This window comes from Helicoverpa zea, chromosome 13 (assembly GCF_022581195.2).
Source record: "Helicoverpa zea isolate HzStark_Cry1AcR chromosome 13, ilHelZeax1.1, whole genome shotgun sequence".
Taxonomy (NCBI): Eukaryota; Metazoa; Arthropoda; class Insecta; order Lepidoptera; family Noctuidae; genus Helicoverpa; species Helicoverpa zea.
In genome coordinates, this window is record NC_061464.1 from 7,786,835 (window position 1) to 7,809,900 (window position 23,066).

The 23,066-nt window shown below is 38.8% G+C and overlaps 1 protein-coding gene across 1 annotated transcript; it reads right to left on the reverse strand.

Moving 5' to 3' along the window:
- Nucleotides 1-14,898: 14,898 nt before the first annotated feature.
- LOC124636060 (alpha-(1,3)-fucosyltransferase C-like) lies at nucleotides 14,899-16,435 on the reverse strand. Its single transcript, XM_047172014.1, has 3 exons — nucleotides 16,404-16,435; nucleotides 15,626-16,060; nucleotides 14,899-15,187 (listed from the first exon to the last, which is right to left on the reverse strand). Exons 1-3 carry the CDS (start codon nucleotides 16,433-16,435, stop codon nucleotides 14,899-14,901), a joined length of 756 nt encoding a protein of 251 aa, XP_047027970.1.
- Nucleotides 16,436-23,066: the final 6,631 nt, after the last annotated feature.

Consider the following 23,066-nt stretch of genomic DNA (forward strand, 5'->3'; position numbering starts at 1 on the left):
CGCCAAAGCGACATGGACCGGACGACACTGCCCCTTCGACCAGCCTGTATAACACAACCACAAACATGGACCGGACGAGTGCGTCCCTTCGACCAGCCGCCAAAGCGACATGGACCGGACGACACTGCCCCTTCGACCAGTTTGTCACAAGCATGGACCGGACGAGTGCGTCCCTTCGACCAGCCGCCAAAGCGACATGGACCGGACGACACTGCCCCTTCGACCAGCCTGTATAACACAACCACAAACATGGACCGGACGAGTGCGTCCCTTCGACCAGCCGCCAAAGCGACATGGACCGGACGACACTGCCCCTTCGACCAGTTTGTCACAAGCATGGACCGGACGAGTGCGTCCCTTCGACCAGCCGCCAAAGCGACATGGACCGGACGACACTGTCCCTTCGACCAGCTTGTGTAACACAACATCCCAAACATAGACCGGACTGCACTGTCTCTCAACCTTGATCTATCACACATACTCATTCATAATACATAACACAGTAACTAACCTTTCTGTTATGGACAATCCTGCTCAGTATGAACTTCGACTTCATATTGTACATCTAAGGTGTCAGAGTCATAGAGGCTAAGCGTATCTGACCACGCAGTGAGCGTTTCAGAATCAGCTGAAGCAGTGACCGAGTCTGCACGCAACATATCCCCGAAATTTGGAGTATCACCGAAATCATTACAGTTTTGTGTCAATTCATCCGACGCCGACACGGTCTCCTCTTCATTCAATAGGCTGTCAGTGATTTCAAGTAAACCGGTATGTCCCTTAGGTACTGGACGCAAGTTCTCATGAGCATATTTGTAAACGCGATTTGAACCGTTAATATTTTTCAGTTCGTAGCGATCATTTTCTAATACCGATGTTATTATGAATGGCCCTTTAAACTTCTTGTCTAATTTAGTTTGGTTTCGTTCACCGGTTTTGAGAAAAACAAAGTCACCCTTGGTGAATGGTTTGATATTAGCGCGACCACGATTAAACCGACGAGTGTCTGCTAATGCAGCCTTTTCGATATTATTTGACGCATTCTCTCTAACGGATTCTAAATCTAACCTTTTAATCTCCTCGTCCGATTGTGCGATAGAAATTTTAGACATACCCAATGATTGTGCGCGAATCCCGAACATTAATTCTGTTGGTGAGTATTTAGTCGCTGTGGATTTCGTACTATTTAGCGCTAACTGAATATTGCCTAGTTCGTCACGCCATGTTTTGTTCTGTTCATTTTCTACTATCGTAAGCAAGCTTTTCAACGTTCTCATGACTCTCTCTACTTGACCATTCGCTCTACTAGAACCTGTTGCAATGAAATGAAGACTGATTTTATGCTCAGTACAAAATTTCTTGAATTCGGCACTAATATAGCATCGAGCCTGATCTGCAATAACACGTTTAGGGGCCCCAAAGAGATGGACAGCTTTTTCTAGAGCACGCACCGCACTAGTGGCGTCGAGTGACGCCGTATGCTCGAGAAGAACGTATTTACTAAACGCATCTATGATAACCGAGCAATATTCTTTGCGATCGCTTTTACCACTCAATTTCCCAGTGAAATCTATATGGATCGTATGCCATGGCACGGGTACTTTAGGGATAGAGTGCAAGCGAACTGATTGAGCTCCCGAAGGCCCTTTAGACGCTTTACAAACTATGCACGAATCAACAAATTGTCGCACACTTTTAGACATTTGGGGAAACCAATATTGTTCATAAAGTTTGTCTAACGTTTTGTCACTACCGAGATGTTGTATTTCGTTATGAACATGGTTAATTAGTGTCCAAATAAGGGATCGGGGAACAACAGGTAACCACACAGTAGCTTTATTTCGTTCGACTTTCCTATATAAAATACCATCTCTAACGTCATACGTGCGAGCTACCGAATCAGGCATATCATTGTTGTTGTGCTTGTTTATTAGGTCTTGGATTTCGCTATCTCGTTTCTGTTCCACGGAAAGCCAACCTTGATGTAGTTCTACAAATTTAACTTCTTTCCTAATAGGAGATATGTTAGAAGAGGCACCTTCTTCGGGTTGTAGATTACGGGAGAGATAATCAGCATGTTCCATTCCGCGACCTTCGCGATAGACAATGTCAAAATCATACGCTTGCAAAATTGCCCACCAGCGATGTACACGTGGAGTGAGGTCAACTTTTGACTTTGATGCCTTTAGCGAATTACAATCTGTATAAACAGTGAATCGCCTGCCATACAAGTAATGCCTAAAATGTTCTACCGCTCGTACGACGGCTAAAGTCTCTAATTCATACGAGTGATAGCGAGATTCTACTTCAGATGTACGTTTGCTATAATATTCTATTACGTGAGGCAAGAGGTTTTTCCTTTGAATGAGAATTGCTCCGTAGCCATCAGCGCTGGCGTCTGTATGTAATTCAACAGGCAATTCTGGGTCGAAAATTGTTAAAACTGGTTCGGAAGTCAGAATCTCAACTATCTTGCTACGGATATCTTCATGTTTGTCAGTCCATTTAATCGGTCCCTTCAATTTAGTTAAAGGATAAAGAGGTCCAATGACATTTGTAAAACTGGGAATAAATTTTCTGAAGTAAGACGCGAGTCCAATAAACTGACGAACGTGTGTGCCTGTTTTTGGAGGAGGTGCATCTGCCAAAGCTTGAATCTTAAGTGAGTTTGGTCTAATTTCGCCAGCTTGTATTGAATAACCCAGATAATTGATTTTAACTTTCATGAATTTACATTTTTTGGGGTTTAGGGAAAAACCAGCATCTGTCAAGGCATACAAGGTATCATCTAAGCGTTGCAGGCCTTGAGAAATATCAGGGGAATAGCAGAGAACGTCATCCATATAAATTAGAGGCTTGTCGTTGAGATTTTGCAAGGCTTTATTGATGCATCTTTGATAAACGGATGGAGCGTTACGTAAACCAAAGGGCATAGTGAGGTATTCATATTGCCCTTCAGGAGTTACAAAGGCTGTCATTTCAATTGAATCCGGATGAATAGGGATCTGGTGGAAGCCGCTAGCCATATCAAGTGATGAGAAAAAGTTAGCGCAAGTCAGTTGATCTATCTGTTCCTCTATGCGAGGCAACGGATAATGTTCTGGATGAGTGTTTGAGTTAAGCTCCCTGTAGTCGACGCACATTCTATCCGTATTGTCTTTCTTTTTTACAAGAAGTATAGGACTTGAAAAGGGGGAGGAGCTCTCACGAATAATTCCTGCATCAAGAAGATCTTGTATTTTTTCACGAACTATCTGTTTTTCTACCGGTGCTAAACGATAAGGTGACCTATGAACTACTTTATGGGGGTCTATCAACTTAATCTCTAACTGCCCTGTTTTAACGCGCCTTGTTGGTACACCATCAACAAAATAATCAGAATATTTGTTCAGTATTCTTAAAAGTGCTTCTTTATCTTCATTTACTAAGTCCGTGTCAACCTCAGAAACAAAGTACGCATTAAATTTGCTTATGCAAAAGTTAGCCTCCTGTTTCATATTAAGCACAACTTTGTTATTATCAATTGTTGCATAAAAACCCTTGTCCAAAATATCTCTACCTATAATAATCGGCACAGAAATATCGGAATCAGGCACGATGTGAAATGTAATGTCAACCGGAACATCACCAATCGTAACTGTGCTTAACATTTGACTAGAGCATTTGACGTCGTTACCGCCAAGACCAGTAAGGTAAACTAAATCGTTGCGTACAGTACCCGGAAACCGCTTAGAGAGACTTTCAGTTATGAGTGAACAAGATGATCCACTATCGAATAGAAAAGGAAACCGCTCACCGGAAGATGTCTCCAGCGAGGATCTGGAGGGGTCATGGCCGCAGAGGTTGACTTCTTTGTTCGCTAACCCACCGGGCCTCTTCTTGTCGGGACAAGTTGGTGATGTGTGTCCAGTCTTTCCGCACGAAAAGCAGGTAATGGTTTTGTCTTGCTTGTTGGTGGAAGTTGAATAATCTGAAGGCTTCGATACTTGATCTTCCTTACGCGATTTGCATTCAAACTGTTTGTGACCCCTTACGCCACAACGATGACATTTGCCAAGAAACCTCGTATCTGTCACCCGCGGTCGCTTCACATCAGGGTCTTGACACCCGTCCGTATTATCCGTCCGGCGTTTCAGCGAGATGCCATTAAGAATTCGAAATAGCTGAGCGCGAGTAGTAACGACATGGGATGTTAGCTCTCTACGTATCAAGTTATCCTTCTGGCATAAAACAGATATGACAAACCCAGTAATAACCTCTTCGGATAATTCTGCTTTTGGAATTTGCTCGATCATGCTCCATAAGTGCAACGCAGACTCAGATGCAGTTTCTTTAGCCTCGATTTGAAATCGCAATATCTCATCAAAATGATCTTGAATCAGTTTCGGTTTGGCAAATCTAGCCAATAACAATTGTTTAATACTACACCAGGATATGTTCTTCAAGTTTAATTTGGTTAAACAGGTAGCGGCACGACCTTTGAGTGCTCTAGTGAGTGCCATTAGTAAGTCGACACCATCGAGATTTTTGTTCTCTACTATGACTTCGGTTAGTGCACACCAATCTTCAATATCTGCGGCCTTATCGTCAGGATCGTATGGGATGAGTTTTGGTGTCACATTAGAACTTACTGCTGCCTGGGGCGGTGGGATTGAGACCAACCGGGATAAGAGCGACTCCATGCTTGACAATAGTTGCGTTGCAGGGTCGCTTTTTGATGGCTGCGTATCCACGGCATGACCTCTCTTCGATCCCACTTCTGATGTCGGCTCTTCGTTACCAACATCAGAAATCTCCATCGTTTACTCTAGCCGCAGACGCTTAGTTTATAATGAATAATAATGCCAGCACTGTCTTGAGTACACTTTATAGTAAGAAATAACAATTATGGTGATAAACAAACAATAAACTAAATTACGACGTCGAATTGAGACGATTCGCCTGGTGAGGGCGCGCGGGCCTTTTTCTTTATGTCAAAGTTCCCGCGCTGCTCCCAACTTGACGCTCCGTCAGAGTGACACTTCCTCAGCTGTCACTCTAATCCGACGTATTCTCATATTCTCTACGGCGGCGCCGACAAATATTAAATATAAAAAAAAACATTTAAAAATGTAAAAAATAGGTTGCCACCGATATCGGGCAACCTATTTTATGGATAGGGTCCAAGGTACCGGTAGTTAGGGTCCCAGAGACAGAAACCTCCTCACAATTAGGGCTGCCATCCGTCCGGGTTTCCCCGGATTTGTCCTCGTTTGGAGGCCGTCCGGGGGCCGTCCGGGCGGGGTTTCAAGAAGTGTCCGGGGAAAACCCGGACATTTTTCATAGGGCCATCTTAACCTATGGTGCCTGGGTATGCGAATAACCCGGGCGCCTAATAATGCAGAAGTCGAAGTGTCCCAAATCTCAAAAATTTTCGCGCTCGCTTCGCTCGCGGCTTCTTTTCTTGACACGATTTTTTTTACGTTTAGCTACTTTAATATCCCAATATTCAAACAATTTAGCGCTCGCTTCGCTTGCGGCTTCTTTACTTTGCGGATATTTTTATTATACAAGTTTAGGTGCTTTAGTGACCCAAAACTCAAAAATTTTCGCGCTCGCTGCGCTCGCGGCGACTTCACTTTACAGTTGTTTGTATTTTTCAACATTTTTTTGTCTAACCTATCAAGAAGGTAACTCCTAGTTTCCAAATGAGCTTTCTTAATTATGACCTTCGAAATACATTAAGTCACAATCTTTCAATACTAGGTACTACATGAGCTAGAGAAGGCACTGACTTTTCATGTAAGGAAGGACCTCATTGAATTTAAGTAATATGGTAATATTAAAAAATAGGTCTCGCATCCAGGTTATCAGCTGGATGCGAGAAGCCGAAAATCGATCTCAGTGGCGTGCACTTGGAGAGGCCTATGTCCAGCAGTGGACTGCGATAGGCTGATGATGATGATGATGATGAGGTCTTGTTTTGTTAAACAAAAAAAATCGGACTCGTCCGGGGAAAAAATGCGATTTACGCCAAATGTCCGGGTTTTTTTTAATATTTGTCCGGGTTTGGCGAAATTCGAAATGGCAGCCCTACTCACAATACGCGCCGTATCAAGGAGTACTGCCTTCTGAATCAGTCCCTTGATCCAGCCGCCTAACGAGAGCCTCCTGAGGTGTTGGTCGAGGCTCTTGGCTATTAGACCACTGGCCGTAACGACAATCGGCACAATGACAGCCGTGTCGACATTCCACATGGCGACAGCCTCGTGCGCTAAGTCAAGATACTTTATTTGTTTCTCTTTCTCAGCTTTCACGAGGTTCTCGTCATGCGGAACGGCGACATCGACTATCATCGCGCGGCGCGCTAATCGATCTATCACCACTATATCAGGCTTATTGGCTGCAATAGTCCTGTCAGTGATGATAGATCGATCCCAGTACAACGTGATATGGTCGTTTTCGAGAACTGGGTCGGGCGCATACTTGTAGTACGGTACCTCAAGATCTACAAGTTTGAACTGCAGAGCAAGCTACTGGTGGATGATCTTGGCCACTTGGTTATGTCTGTGCAAATATTCACCGTTAGCCAAACGAGAACAACCAGAAATAATATGTCTGATAGACTCACCCGGATAGTGACATGCCCGACATATGTCAACCGTCCCGTCTCTCATGATATTCTCCGGTAGTTATTCGTAAGGATAACTTCGTCCATAATTGCACATACAAACCCTTCGGTTTCTCCAAATAAGTCACCGAAGCATAGCCAAGATACGGACGCTTTGATGACTTCCATTATTATTTTAGTTTCGATAATTTTAGATTAGATATTTATGGAACCCAGAAATAGGAAAGATAGAATGTCACAGGAAGGCATGCTCAGACCATGCTTGAGATAAGGGCAAGGGAATGAAACCAGATAGACTAATTGCTAGTACTGAGGTAAGCCGTTATATGTACAGTGAGTAATGAGTACAAAGTACAAACCTTACCTTCCTAAAAATCTTCTTATGGTACAGAGGTAGGTATAGTAAATCGTACTAGGTACCCAATTAACCAACGGTGGACGTTCTCAATTTGTCGGAATCTCCTTTTATCGACACAAGTTAGCAGAGGCTTAGTTTTAATTATATTTAAAGAGCGCATTTTACGTTTGCATTATTTCATCATCCCCCGAGCCTTTTCACATGTTGGGGTCGGCTTCCAATCTAGCCAGATGCAACTGGGTACCAGTATCAATTTAACAATTACTAGCGCATTTTACATATTATGTATTAGGTAAATTAGGTCATTAACTTTTGTGATATCACTTTTAGATAACTAGACTATTCATTGTTTGGGGAAGTTCGAGTAAAACATCTAACCACAGATTACATAATAGTTACTTCGCCTTTTTTTTTTGGGAGGGGGAAATCCTCATGGACTTCCTCCGCCTGGGGAGAGGCGGAGTGGTATGCCGGACTCATACCGGCTAAAACCCCCTTGTGTCCTCCTTGCACGTGTGCGCGGGGCCACGGGAATCCAGATTCTTCCGCAGCCCCACACTAGTGCCGGCCCTCGCACGGGCCTCGTCTCTTGCACGGGGTAAGTGAGGTGTTCAGCTGGCATGAAAAAGGCATTGGTTAGCCACGAAACATTGTCAAAGCCTATTTAAATCTTGAAAAACTCTGTTTCTAATACTCAGGAAAATGAACTACCTAAATAAAGATATAAAAAGAAAACGAAATCAATCCTATTATCAAGTTGAAGATAGAAGCAAAGGAATGAGCGTAGGTAAATTTTCTCGAGTTTAAAATGAAATAGTTGTGAAAAAGCAATCCGCTTTGCTAACGCAAGCCAAGGCTACGTTTGCCTAGGTAAATTAGTTGCCAGTTCTGTCTGTGAGCAAGTTAGATTGCCTCCTTGACTTTGTACGGCTCTTTAATTTTTCTCTGAAATATACTTAGTAGTAGTATTGCGAGTTTTTGCATAGGTAATTTGAAATTGCTTTTTCCTGAACAGGAGTCTATCGGAAATAGATCTTTGCGTTGATTTTTGCTTTTTGATATTTTTGAAAATTATGGCAAGTTGACAACGCCTTTTATGAAGTTTTACGGCTTTAAGCAAAATACTTAAGGAGGTATTTTGAATATGGCATAACATATAAAGAAACATCTATTTACACCTTGGTGTCCGCTTATATTTTCTTATTTGTAAGTAGGTATAGTTTAATTTAGTTACAGAATTTCATTTAGCTACTTAGATACCTACATGATTATTTATTTTGACATGTGTTTAAACTGTTAAAAGGCATGCCTACTCCTAAAATGGCAGGTCGAGACTCGCCACTCTCGCCAGCTCAATTAGCGGGAACTAGTCGCGTTTGCAAGAAAGGGGCAACTGGATTATTATTATTAATCACAAACTTATGAACAACCACCAACAGACTCAATTGAGGTAGTTCTCTACTATGTTAAACTACTGGATTTTATATTCAAACTTGAATAACAAACGGGTTCAAACTCCGAAATCTGCGGAAACACTAATGCTTTAATTGTTAACCACAATATTTAACTAATAGAGAGTATGGAGCGGGAAGTGTGGACTTATGATCGTTGGTCGTTCCAATCCGATTCAGTTGAATTACCCCGGCGAATTTACTTATAGTTTGAATGTTGAAGTTGTTGGCTTAAACGGAGTTTAGTGCATTTGTTAGGAAGTTAAACAGCTTTACAATTGCATTGTGTTAAATGGATGTAGGTACGCATAGATAACTCAGATTACGTATGTGTTCGTGCTGAACGGACAACCGTTTGTGTATTTGCGGATTCCATCATTGTTGACTGTTTACCAAATTAATTTTTGTTCCATATGGTCAGGCCCGCCGCTAGCTGTTTGTTCGCCCGCGTGCAAAACTGATTATGCCGCCCTACTACTACATACGTTTTGTCAAAAAATATATAAGTGGGGGGGGATAAAGGGGGTCGGGTCCCCTTAAACCCACCTACTACTTTTGGATAAATAACTATTGCAATACATAACATACATTACACATAACTTTTTATTTACTTGAAATGTTCAGAGTAGGTTACTCTGTCCAGCAACAGTCCTGGGTTAGCCCATAAGCAAACTAAGCAATGCAAGCCGCTATGTATTGAAAGATTATGATTAACTTAAACTAACGCACTTAAATATCTATAACAATGTTTAAAGTCAGTAAAAGATGTTATTTGGTGGGTTTCCCGTTGAAAAGTCAACTTATAAGACACATAAGATATGTAAGGAAGCGCGAGCGGAGCGAGCGCGAAAATTTTTTAGTCTAAGGACACAAAACAAATAAAAACCACTGTAAATTAAGAAAGCGAAGTCAAAAAGTAAGATATGCATAGAAGTGAAGTGCAAAAGCCGCGAGCGAAGCGATCGCAATTTTTTCCTTAGAGTTTTCATGAAGTAAACATATCATAAAAAGCCATAACGGACGTGCGCAAAAAATGTTTTTTCGGAATTGAATGCCTCAACAATTAAACAAAGATAAAATGCGACATCTGACATGGAGCCGCGAGCGCAGCGAGCGCGAATTTTTTTGGGGATGCAAAGGGTGAAACAGTCAAAATTGATAGGACGACCAAAGCTAGGGCGGCTTTTTCTGAAATTTTATTGGTTTGATTTTGCCGCCCCCTAAATAGCATTTGCCCCACGCTACGCCACTGTTTGATCTTAAATCATTTTTAAGAATCTTTAATTTTGAAAATATCCTTTTAACAGATGTACCTAACTGAAACCGGCAGTGTAAGTAATATTCTTAGCGCTATTGCTGTGTTCGGAAATATTGAAATCAAATCATTAGTAAAAAGATATTGTATTTTTTAAATATTACGTGATAACTCGCTAGATTTGCCGCCCCCTAGGACGTGCCGCCCGCGTGCCGTGCACGCGCTGCACGCCCGCTTACGGCGGGCCTGCATATGGTCAAGACCGGATCCAACACAAAAAAGTGTGCTGGGCGCATCCGTCCGATACTCAAATGTTGCTTATCTTTAAGTTGTAAGTTGTACTTAAACTTAAAAGTCTTGCTGTCACAGTAATTAGAATAATGTTTGAGCCGTGGCCGATACTTGTCAGCTTTTAAAGTTATAAGTAGAAGGAGGTATGTGAATACATATGTTTAATTGATCTTTTTTTTTTTTTTTTTTATCGACGTAAAATCATCAAATGACCCCTCCCGCTGTGGGTTAGCAGCGGTGAGGGAGTGTCAGACTCTTACTGACTAAAATCGTCGTGTTCCGTCATAGGCCTTTTATGTACCAGGGCCGCGGTATCTCTTTCGAACAACCCGCAGCCCATGTTTAATTGATCTCGAGTGAAGGGCCACGTATTTGATTCGTATCGGAACGTATCACAATGAGAGTGATGTCATTCAATTCCATGTTCTTCGATGTTATAAGTAAAAATTCTTTGTTCGAGGCCTATGTATTTTGCAGCGTTTTATGCCAAGCAACAGACCAATTCGACTTGATCCAATAATATTAAGCTTTTTTTAGGATGAAATATTATTTTACGAAAATCACTTATGCTTCGTTGAAATTTCGATAATTTTCTATGCCTCAGAAAATTCTAACTTACCTAAGCAGGTATACCTATCAATTTAATAACGATACTGCTTAAAAATTTGGCGTCACTTATAGAAAATATTGACTTTCAATTATTGTCGTAACACAAAAATTATAGTTATCGGCACGAATCTTGAGCTCTCAAAAGTGATTTATTAGCAAAGAACCAATCCCGAGTGACGGCTATGAGGCGATGCACTGCGGGCCAATCACTGCTTTAGCCCACCCCCGCGCCTCACTTCATACCACAAAAGGGACCCAATAAAAAATTACTTCTGCGCAGGTGAAGGTCAGAGCTCAGATTCGTGCCGATAGCTATAACCATGTTGCGTCTTCGTTTTTATGTTTTTTATTAGAGACTACCTTCTTTCAGCGACTTCGTCCGCGTTAGTTTTGGACTTTGTGCAAAGAGAGGCTAAACGAATCGAGAGTTAAACGTGTTATTGTGAGCCAACCATAAAAGATAGACATATACTGTCATGGTATATTTTTTACATAATTTTAATCCATCATACATTGTTTCTGTGTAGCTTTAACCATTAAGGCTGCACACTCGACTGAAGCATAAGAAATGGAGTAATTTCTCCCGTTTTCCTAACATTTACCTTCACTGCTCTGCTCCTATTGATTGTAGCGTGATTAAAAGTGCCCAGGAGTACGAAGAATCATTGTACCAAGTTTTGTTGAAATCCGTCAAGTAGTTTTCGTTTCCATAACGAACATATAGACAGACAGACAAAAATTTTACTGATTGCATTTTTGGCATCAGTACCTATCGATCACTAATCACCCCCTAATAGTTATTTTGGAAATATATTCAATGTACATAATTGACCTCTCTACAGATTCATTAATTGCGTCCACGGCCGATTTCGGCCACGGCGGCTGTTCTCAAGGAGGATGTCCTAAGGAGATCAGCCAGCTGCGCAGGACATATTATAGTGCACAAGCATTTGCGCAGACACAGGTGCATTCCCTATTCTTTTACTCCTACACCAACTTCCAGACTACGGGCTGCTTTGTGAAAGCTTAAGAAAACCTACAAATCGATTTCGGCCCGAGCCGGGAATCGAACCCGAGACCTCTGGCACAGCAGCCGCGCTTGCGACCACTAGACCAACGAGGCAGTCGCACACTTCTTTTGTCACAAATTTATTGTAAGTACCTATAGAAAAAATCGTGTCAATTATTTTAGGTTTATCTAAGTAAAAGACGGACTTTTTTTAATTCGGCATACGGGTCAGTGGGTCGTCTTAGTGCGTGTTATGAAATTCAATATACATAGATAACTATAAAGGCTGAATGCTAAATTATTTCTATCTTACATAACATCTTAACCGGTTTAATATGCTCTATAGCTGAATTTATTAGCACTTCGGGTGCTGTGATTAGAAATGTAGATTGTGGAGGACAAAAACTCCTCTCTGTTCCGAGGAAGCGTTTAGCATAGTAATTAAGTGTTTTGGATGTGCAGGAATTAATAATGTGGATGCGTTCGCATTATTATCTCGGGTGAGCTCAGATTTAACCAAAACGATTTAAGATGTTCTCATTAATTACCTATGTCGACTTCAGTGAGATTTAATGATCCGAAGTTGATATTGTAAGGATAAGTTTGATTAGAGAATATGTTTTAAAGATGTAGGAGAAATCAGTTATGAAGGTGAAGGAATGACGTTTGTAGGTATGGATAGACTTATGGTCTCTGCACACAGCGGGCGCGGCGCGGCGGGACACAATGTACTAGATCGTCGCGTCGCGTCTCGTCGAGCGGGACGGCTCTGTGTGGCGGCCTCCGTAATATCTAGTACATTACAACTGCTCAGCGTCGCGTCGCCGTCCCGTCCCGCCGCGCCGCGCCCGCTGTGTGCAGAGACCATTAGCTTACCGTCAGTTGCACAAAACTCCATTAAAATTAAAGCTTCATTATATATTGCTAACACTTTTTATATGGTCAACAAAGAAAGAGTCAGCAATAGATTTAAAGAAGTATTAGCTTTAATGGAGCTTTGTGCTACTGACGGATAGTCATATGTAGCGTTAGTTTGAAACTTAGCATGCCACCAGATAGGCCAAAGACGAAATCTAATCGAGGACGTAGAATTTTGAGTCAGAGAGTGCATACCGAAAATATTTTTGCAACCACCTTTCATCACGGGTAATAATTAGTTTAGGGGGCCGGTGTAGAAAGTACCTTGTTCCGTCCGTCATTTATCAATAGCCTTCCTTCAGACATAGAAAAGAGCTGTCTTACCAAAGCATCATTCAAAAATAAACTGTTTAAATACCTTCTGGATATTATGCGTCAAAATATAACAGAATCTAATTTGCATGTTTAGCTATATGATTTATTATTAATATTTATAATTAAGTGAAAAAGTGTAAAATCTTATTATATTAAAAATCATGATGACATGGGAGCTACGTCTACCGTCAAACTGTCATGCAGTTTGGTAGAAGTAATAATGTTTGTATGAAAATTGATTTTTGTGAATAAATGTGTTTTTTCATTTTTTTTATCTCCCTCAAATAATACCTAATAAAGCCTTTTTAAACTTCGAAAACAAAGCTCCAAGATAGAACCGAACTTTTTAAACCCCCAACAAAACACCAACTACTTTCAAAGCGTTCAGAAAACAATTTCTTAGTGCCAAAGAGTCCGACGGTTCATTAAAAATGTGGTGGAATTCCCCACTGGCTTATCTCAGGGTGGTTCAAGTAAACTGGCAACTTTTCTGACTTATAGACTTAATATAAAGTCTGCCGACGGCTTTGGATCCCTGTTACTTATTTGCAGGTTTGTTTCAAACTATTTTGTTGATGGGGTTTTATGGTCTGCTCGTTTGTCATTTTGAACTTGAAATGTGTTTATACCTAGCTTATTTTGTTCTTTGGCGAGGGATGAATAGATAAAAATAGTCTGTTATTCAATAATTCTTTCAAAGAATATATACATTATATTTCTTTTAACGTTGTTACTTTTATAGAAAGATTTTGTAGGAGATACATAGACGTGTTTGTTATTAGTTAATTGCCCTGGTGAGGGTGCTAGTAGGAAATAGGTAATTGGAGAACGTTTTCTTATCTGTAGCGTCAGTATGGCTTGACTAGATACAATATCCTCATGCACTTATAATTATAAAAAATAACACGCCCAAGAGCATTATATCCACAAGTAAATATGAAAATCCAATCAAAATTGCCTAACTATTTAATCCACAAAACAAAAACTTTACCAAAACATAATTTACGAACAAACTGGGAACCTGTTTAATGTGTTAAGAACGATAAATACAATATGGGTGCGAGAGCAATCTGCTTAAAAACAGGATTTAAAGTTAAATTAACATTGGACCGGAGTGTCGACAACGGGTACACTGTTTTATCATGCGTTTTAATCTCTTAAAATAATTTAAACTCTTTAATCCATGTTTGTGTATGTGAATTTGGCCGGTCGGCTTTCGATGTCGTTATTGTTGGCGATAATTTTGTACGTTTGTACTGTTGTAAAAGGAGATCTGGTTTTATTTTTTGAAATACATACGTGTTTGTTTTGATAGTTTTCATATTGTGTGTTTGTAGATTGCAGAAGTCAAATTCAGCTGAAGGTTTTATGGAGAAGTTAATTTCAGCCTTAAGACGGTACCCTGAGCAAATGACCTTGAGCCTCTGCGCCATACAAACTCGGCGCAAGAAATACGTAGCGAGTAGCGAGAACGCTCATATTTTGGATTAAAATGTTTATAAAATAAAATGTTCGTGTTTTGAAAAAAATAAAATTACCATAATGTTCGTTATTAAATTACCTACCTATATATTAGTTTAGGTAGCAAATAAAAATAATAGTTACTTTACGAAGAGATGCATCTTATTAGTGATTATTTCTCATTTCAGTGGTTTTGTTGTGACCCTATAATTAGACATTATTCTGCTTAAAACTAAAAGCAAAAAAAAAAAATACCATTCAAGAGTCAAGAATGTCTACAAATTTTATGTATTTTTTATTAGTTGGAATTTGTTTTAGACAAAAGTTGACTTCAAAAACCAGTACAATAAACGGCTTCCGCTGCGTTTTGCTCGGGGACGCGCCTTAAGAATAAGTAATGTGCAGCTACAAATTCCAGAACATTTTGCCTATAGATGCACGTACACAATGTTCTCACCACCGGAGCGTACACTGATTTGAATAGCACCACTTGGGTTACAAACAACGGTCGGAAAGTTGCCGTGGGGGTTCAAATCCCAGTTGACCAAGCCTAAATAAAAGAATAGTTTAATTGTCACAAGATATCAACAATATCTTGCATCGAATTCTCTGCTCTACTCGTTACAGTACGACATATCTTTTATCGAGGCCGCATCTTTCAGCAAAGAATGGGTTCCACCATTTTCTGAAGTACAGGTAACTTTCTCCTGTTTTCAACCAGCCTTCATTGTTCAGGAACTCACATAGAGGACAAGCGTTAAGTACTTCAGATTCCTTGATGCTGTAGTGGTTCTTCCATTTGAAGAAATCGTAGTATTTAGTTTTGTTATGAATGGCCTCGTACATTACTTTCGCTAGTATCTCTTCACCAAGTTGTGTGCCGTCTAAGTAGGAGTCTGGGGGTAGGTATCTGTGAAGACAAAGGATTATATTTACAAACATCAATCAGTCATTTATCAACAAGAATCCACAAAGTCCAAAAGAACGCCTTAAGGGTTTTATGTTAATGTAATTGGTGTGTAAACCGTTTTAACATAATAAATAAATAAAAATAAAAAATAAATAAAGGGTAACAAGAACATTACAAGAATACTAAACTCCAAAGAAGGCATCTCAATATATTTGTAACTAGGCGTTTTCCCGCGGTATTACCCTCGTCCTGTGAGAACCATTGCCCGTAACGGGATAAAATATAGCGTTTGGCACTCATGACCTTTGCAGCTATCTATCAGTGAAAGAATTTTGGAAATCCGACCAGAGGTTCCAAAAATTACCCCCTACATACAAACTTACAAATTTTACATACGTACCTAGATAGATAAGGAATTGAAAAAAAAATATCAAATACCTGTGATACTGAGCTCCACCGAGCACTACAGGCACAGCATTGTTGTCATACGCAAACAGCACAGACTTTGTAATATAATCAGTCGCTATAGAATCTTCTAGGGCCAAGTAAAAGTAGTAAGTGGTCCTTATTCTATAGAAGCAGGGCTTCAAGCTGGTTCTTCCACATTTAAAATCACCACAAGGCCCATATACATCGATGGTTAGGTTGTAAGCATTAAGATAGTGTCGCAAGTTTGACAAAAAGTATTCCCTTTTGCTGTTCGTGGTGCATTTATCCAGGTAAATGGCAGCAGCTAAAGATTTCGAAGATAGGGAAGTCTTGAACTGGTTAGTGACTGGATCCATGTTGTAGTTCCAGTGTAGGTCATGGCCAAGTTCGTGATTGTCGATGTTGTAGACGGTGATGAATTTGTACGGGATTGAAGAGTCGGGTCTGGAGAAGAAGATAACGTTTCGTGGTTATTTTTTTAGACATGATGATTCTTTATTTTGCCGGTATGATAACTGACTATCTACCTACTGTAAAAATCAAACATTCTTCACCTTCACTTTACTTACAGGTTCATTTCTTAATGTATAATATTGATCACTATCTTAAATTATAATTTTATAACAAAATTGGCACTTAGAGCTTTTTAAAAACCCACGGAAAATAAAACATCTTACTTGTATGTCCACGTCCAATTGAAATATTCTTCATAAACAGGACTGCAAACTGGATAGTTATCAGAAGAATCGTTTGCTGCAAATATGAACTTCTGAACTATACTCCTCACTTTCGGCAGATCTTTAGTTTCACGACTAACATCTTGGACATTGAACACAATAGCATCAAAGTATCTAAGATCAGGAAAAAAACTTCTGTTTGTCGTAAAGTAACAGTTAATATATTCACATCCATGGCTTATGAAATATCTTTGTCCATCTTCTTCTATCCCAGGAACTCTAGTCCACATTAATATATGTTTCATATCAGGGATGTATCTTCCAATTTTCTTCACAATTCTTGCAGGTTTTTGGTCCTTGATAAAATAGCTGAGGAGAGTCAAAATAGAGAGGTGTAGGATGAACTTTAAGTACTTGGATATTCGGGCCATGCTGGAACTTAGTGTGATGAACAGAATGCAGTTTGTTGACGATACAATGCAGTCGAAGTCAGACAAACAACTGAGGCCCAACCTTACCAAGCACGTGTTCATTGTCCTAGAGTAACCAATCAAGTAAGTTCTCATTTGTTTGTATTTTTCCATTTCAGATTCTCGCTTACTTGCGTCAAAATAATTTCCAGAATTACACCGGAACTCCTAAAAGACGTGCATGGTCAAGGTGCATTGCATTACTTTGTATCTTCGTTAATCAGTAACATTTTGAAATTTTCTAGCGTTATTGTGTTTTGGGTGTTTGCAAAATTAAAGTGCGTATTTAGAATGATCATGTATGATGATCATTTAACACATTTAAAAATATACACCTATAAATATCGGTCTTACAGCGAATTCGAAATACATTTGATTGTTTGTTACAATACGATTTGGCGCGCTTTTTTCCAAAATGGCGACAATGCTTCGCGCGCTTATTGTGCTCTTGATGTGGGTACGGTCCGACAGGCTCTGTACAAAATTGTCCGTGTTTTTTGAATGGCTTGTCCGATTAATGTTGTTACAAGGAAATCATTTTGATGGACGCTTTAGAAAACATTTTTTGTGCTACAAATGTGATGTATGAATGGAGAATAAAATTCGGATCTACAAAGGATTTTCCGTTGCGTCACATTTTTAGTAGAAATGCGATTTATCTTCTTATGTAGGTACTTACCTACCTAGTTTCTAGAAGTAATTGTTTTTTTCACATAAGTACATGCCAGTTATATGGATACTCATTAATTGTAGCAAGTGAATTGAAGCAGAGTGAGTTATTTTTAGTAGTTAGTATAATATGAAATTATAGTCCAACATTAATAAAATAGGTCAGAAAATTCTACCACTGGTTACATACCATACCAATTTCAGATATCAGAATACCATTGTAAAATAAACAAAAAGCACTACAAAAACGATTTCAAAGAAATCCAAATTCCGAATATTAAACCATTCAATAAATACGTACCTAGATATATCCAGTTGCATAGATATCCAATATTCATATGGCATTGCGAACACAATCCCACTCTATATGAACAGTATGTTAGCGGCTATACGGCTATGTCCTAGAGCATTTAAAGAAATGGAACGGTCATGAGATACCGACGGCCCCCACTGCACTGGACGGACAGACGATGTAGCCAAGATCGATCTTGGCTTACGAATCGGAAGCTGTAAATGCGGATTACTGAAGATCGAGCAAAGTGACGAATCTTGAGGGAGATCTTTGTACAGCAGTGGACGTTTTTCGGCAGAAGAGACGATGCAAATCACCGGCGAAAAATTAATAATTTGAGCGAGGCAGCATAACAAAAACTTATTGGTAGCTTGCATTTTCGATTAGGCACATCGTATCAATTTCAATTCGTGTTAATCTTGTCATTTGCTCAAGTACGTAAGTAAAATTAGGCATCGACGCACACGTCTAGGTACATTTATGTATGAGTATGTAAGAAGCCTCTCTTGGGTCCAGATTTCACCAAAATGGAGCGGAAAACAGAACTTGTAAATCAACCAATAGAATTTCGTAATTCAAAGATCTCGTCTCCTCTACTCAGTAGTATCCCTGAACGAAGAAATAAAAACTTCTCTGTTCCGTTCCGCTTTAGCTGCAATGGCGTATCCACTGAGTTAAATTCTCTAAGTGCTATGTGGCTATATGAGATTTAATACAGAGATTCGCAGATATTGTGCTGGTTGTTCAGTATTCAGTCGGTGGGAGTGATTTTCCAATGAGCTGGCTGGTACGAATGCAAAGACGCCATGTCTTCACTGTGCGGCGGACAACTAGCTCTTATTCTGGATTTGATAATTTCTTTTTTTTTTGGCATATGATTACACTATGGGCACGTGAAAAACAAATGGTTCAATAACAGTTGTAGTGCTCATTGTTTTAAATGATATAACAAAAAATGGAACTAAATTAAACACCCATCAAACGTTCTTAGGTGTACGGAGCCACTTTCAACTGAAAATTCAATAATAGATAAAAAAAAACGATAAATAGAGAGAGTTTTTATTAATAAGTTTCTTATTAAATTAACTGAGCCACAATCTCATACGAACTGATAATTAATAGTTAGTATGCCCGCTCATGACCGATAATTATAGTTCGGCCATTCAGAGAATGCGTTCCTGACACGTCGCGATTGAACTGACGACGTAACTTTGCAATGGCGTTGCAGTTACGATAAAAATATTTTTGCTGGTTGTTTACCGTTTTAACAATTGAGGAGCATTAAAACAACATTATTATATCAATAATCAATGAATGTTATTACGTCGTCAGTTCAATCGCGACGTGTCAGGAACGCATTCTCTGAATGGCCGAACTATAATCGGTTACAGATTTTTTGTAGGAGAAAAATTTAACACACTTATAAGAAATAGTGCAACGACATACATTTTACAATATATACAACAAATCGGTCAGAAAATCCTTGTCATAACGTCCAACAAGAAATCGGTTCGATTGTTTGTCCTACAAAAATTCAGCCTAAACGGTTGTTTTAAGAAAACTGACGTTTATTTTGTCGGTTCAGTGGGGCGTAAGGCGTTGATATCCAGAATACGCCTTTGGACAAGGTAGCGTGGTCCCGTCTGCTAATGAGATTCTTTGGGTCGCGGTTTGCATTTCAGATCAGGCAGTCGCGGCGCCGACTGTTCTACTTGTTCCACTGAACTCTCGCTCCAGTAGTGTGGTCTGATGTTAACTCGGCTTCTAGGCAATTATTTTAATGTGGCTAAACTTTAAGGTGAAATAAAAAATATAATGCGTCACAAAAACTTTTAAACGTCAGTCTAAGACTTGTCTAAAAAAAATGTCAAATTATGACGTTGACATATGGTTCATTTTGCAGCCATTTTTTTTTAGACAAGTGTAAAACAGGGGTTTAAGTTTTTGTATTAGGCCATTAGGGTCGATCTCGTGTCTAATCGCATTTTATGAGATTGGTAGGGTTTTTTGAATATGCTGAGTTAGTTAGCAGATATCAAAATATAGGTACTGAACGGTTTGTTTATATACTTTTTTCATAAAAGGTTAATTGTTTATTTGGTATTTCGTATACCTAAGATTTTACAGGGAAAATTAGATACCTACTGAAACGATGAACAAAAAAGTGTAGCTAGAAAAAGCAAAAAAAAAAACTAAGTAAGTGCGCTAAGTCTATGCACTATTATATAATGCACTTTTTATACAAGTACACTAATACCTGGAAGCCGACCCCAACATAGTTGGGAAAAAGGCTCGGAGGATGAGGATGACATTTATATTCACTTTTTGCGTAAAAAACGAGATATGACTATTGAATACTGTTCTGCTAAAATAATAATACCCATCCCATTTTGATATAATAAAAAAGGTTACTATAGAGTACGAATAGCCACCCACTTAACTTCGGTCCATAAGTCCATCTAAGTATGAGTCTTCATACAATACTCAATTCACATCATGAATATGTCATTTAAAAATATGATTTGTGTAAAAAAGGAATAAATTTGGCGCAGAAATGTTACAATATCGTCGCGAGCGGAGAATACAAAAAATCCTTTTATTGAAACTAGCCGGGCCCGTTATCCATTATGTATTAGGGACTTGAGTGATACATGTCCACTATTGGACGGTTTTGTCATTTAAATAGTCATAGAATAATCATAATAGTCACGATCATTTATTTCTGTAAACGTGTGTGGCTTATCTCCTTAGAGAGACCAGCAGCTTTGGCCAACAATCGGTTTGGTCACTGTTACATAGTCACACATTTTATAAAGCATGCTAGTTTCTGCGAAATTTGAACTTAAGTACGCATCAACATGTTAAAATATAAAAATTACCTCTGAATCGTGTCTGTGTATTTTTCATTCACGTTCCATCGGAACGTTTATCGTTCGGAAATGTTTTAAACTAAACGTTTGGCTCAGATTCAGACTCAGGATATTATAAAGCAGGCTTCTTTGTAATAATATCCTTAGGCACACGTTTAGTTTATAGGTACTATTGAGCCCCATTCTATCATCATCTTTAATTTTGTCTGGTATATAATCTAATAATAAATCTGTAGAGAGGTCAATTCTGTACATTGAATATATTTCCAAAATAATATTAGGGGGTGATTAGTGATCGATACTGATGCCAAAAATGCAATCAGTAAATTTTTTGTCTGTCTGTCTGTCTGTATGTTCGTTATGGAAATAAAAACTACTTGACGGATTTCAACGAAACTTGGTACAATGATTCTTCATACTCCTGGGCAGGTTATAGGATACTTTTCATCACGCTACGATCAAAAGGAGCAGAGCAGTGAAGGTAAATGTTGGAAAAACGGGAGAAGTTACTTCATTTTTTATGCTTTCGTCGCGTGTGCAGCCTTAATGGTTAAAGCTACACAGAAACCATGTATGACGGAAATGTTCTCCTTAAAGTAATGTAAAAAATATACCGTGACAGTATTTACGTCTATCTTTTATAGTTGGCTCGAAAAAACACGTTTAACTCTCAATAGCTTAGCAGTTCGGAGCTTTCTGATTATATTTTGTCTACAATTACGTTTATAATACTCTCACCCACACTAATTTAAAAAAGTTTACATTATTACGTGATTATAATATTATTGACCGACAATTACAGTTTACATTTTATTTCTATTTAGGTAAAGTAGTAGTAGGTACCTATGCATAGTTTTAGATAATTGGATAGTCTGGTGTTTATTATTCCTTCCTCTCTTTGCACGAAGTCCGAATCTAACGCGGACGAAGTCACTGGCAGAAGCTAGTTAAATTTTATAAACAATAAAAACCGTATCGTCTGAACTAATGGAGATTCACAGCAATAATGTGAACATATCTGCAACATTGAGCTTTTTCTACCTTGTCCCCCGGGGGCCACTGTCTATGACATATGTGGGGGACTGCGTCTAAAATGGTCCCCTTGAATACATTTGTTCATGAGAAGTTGCCTTTTGTCACCATATTCGTACTACCAATAGTTTTTCGCACATCATATTTCGCAAAGGTTTTTTGTAAATGTTGCTACGGAATTTTATTTGAATATTTTATGCATTTTTTGCGTTCCTATCGGAGATTTTCGTTTGTTTTCGAATAGGATTTGATTTTGTGACATTGCAAATGCTACATTGCTATTGTTATTAAATTCTTTCGAAATATGGTAAGTACCTACAAACATATTTCGAAAGAATTTAGTGATTTAAAACAAACACTTGGTTAAAAAATCTTAAAAGAAAAGGCCGAACTTAAATAAAATGACTAACTCCAACGGATAATTTATATTGTTAATTGGATCCCAAATTAATGAATGCTTTTGTAAAACGAACTTTCGAAAACTTTTAGCGGTTGTAGTGATGTGGGATTATTAACAAAATAGATTGTTCGAAAGTACCAATTTAGTACCAAACCATCAGAGGTGGTTGCAAAAGTTATCTCTTTTTGTTAATTTTCATGGGTAGTAGCTTGCCGGCATGAGTATAGAGGTTTCCTCGGAAAAGTTATGTGATATAGCTATACAACAATATTCTAGATTACTTAAAAAGATATAGGAAGTAGTTCCCTTAAACCCAAATGATCACCATCTGCCTAGCTACAACTATATTGTGGTCAGCTTCTAGTGTAACAGGATGCAACCTATCAGACTTAAATAAATGAAGTGCATGCGAGGATAGATTTGTTTTCGTGCAATCTGAGGGAATGTGTAGTATTGTTAAATAGGTATTAGGAGGTTTTATTGTATTATTTAGTGTTAATTTATTATGATTTTTGTATAGTTATTTTGATTTCCAGTTTTGTTTTGTTTTGTTTTTGGTGTTAGATTTAAGTTAAATTTTGTTATTTTTGTATGTTCAGGTATTGTGGACACCACTATCGAATTGGTATTTAACTGTAATGATAGTGTGTATGTTTTTAAATCTATAGATACTTATAATAAATCTGTAGAGAGGTCAATTCTGTACATTGAATATATTTCCAAAAAAACTATTAGGGGGTGATTAGTGATCGATACTGATGCCAAAAATGCAATCAGTAAAATTTTTGTCTGTCTGTCTGTCTGTATGTTCGTTATGGAAACAAAAACTACTTGACGGATTTCAACGAAACTTGGTACAATAATTCTTCATACTCCTGGGCAGGTTATAGGATACTTTTCATCACGCTACGATCAAAAGGAGCAGATCAGTGAAGGTAAATGTTGGGAAAACGGGAGAAGTTACTCCATTTTTTAAGCTTCCGTCGCGTGTGCAGCCTTAATGGTTAAAGCTACACAGAAACCATGTATGACGGAAATGT

What these genes read in the sequence shown, in the direction of transcription:
- LOC124636060 (XM_047172014.1), bottom strand. Translation starts at nt 16,435, where the DNA reads ATGTTAGTCGTGAAACTAAAGATCTGCCGAAA. An exon ending in AAACTAAAGATCTGCCGAAA is followed by an intron (nt 16,061 to 16,403) that starts GTGAGGAGTATA and finishes CTTCTTCTCCAG; the next exon opens with ACCCGACTCTTCAATCCCGT. An exon ending in GGTGGAGCTCAGTATCACAG is followed by an intron (nt 15,188 to 15,625) that starts GTATTTGATATT and finishes TTGTCTTCACAG; the next exon opens with ATACCTACCCCCAGACTCCT.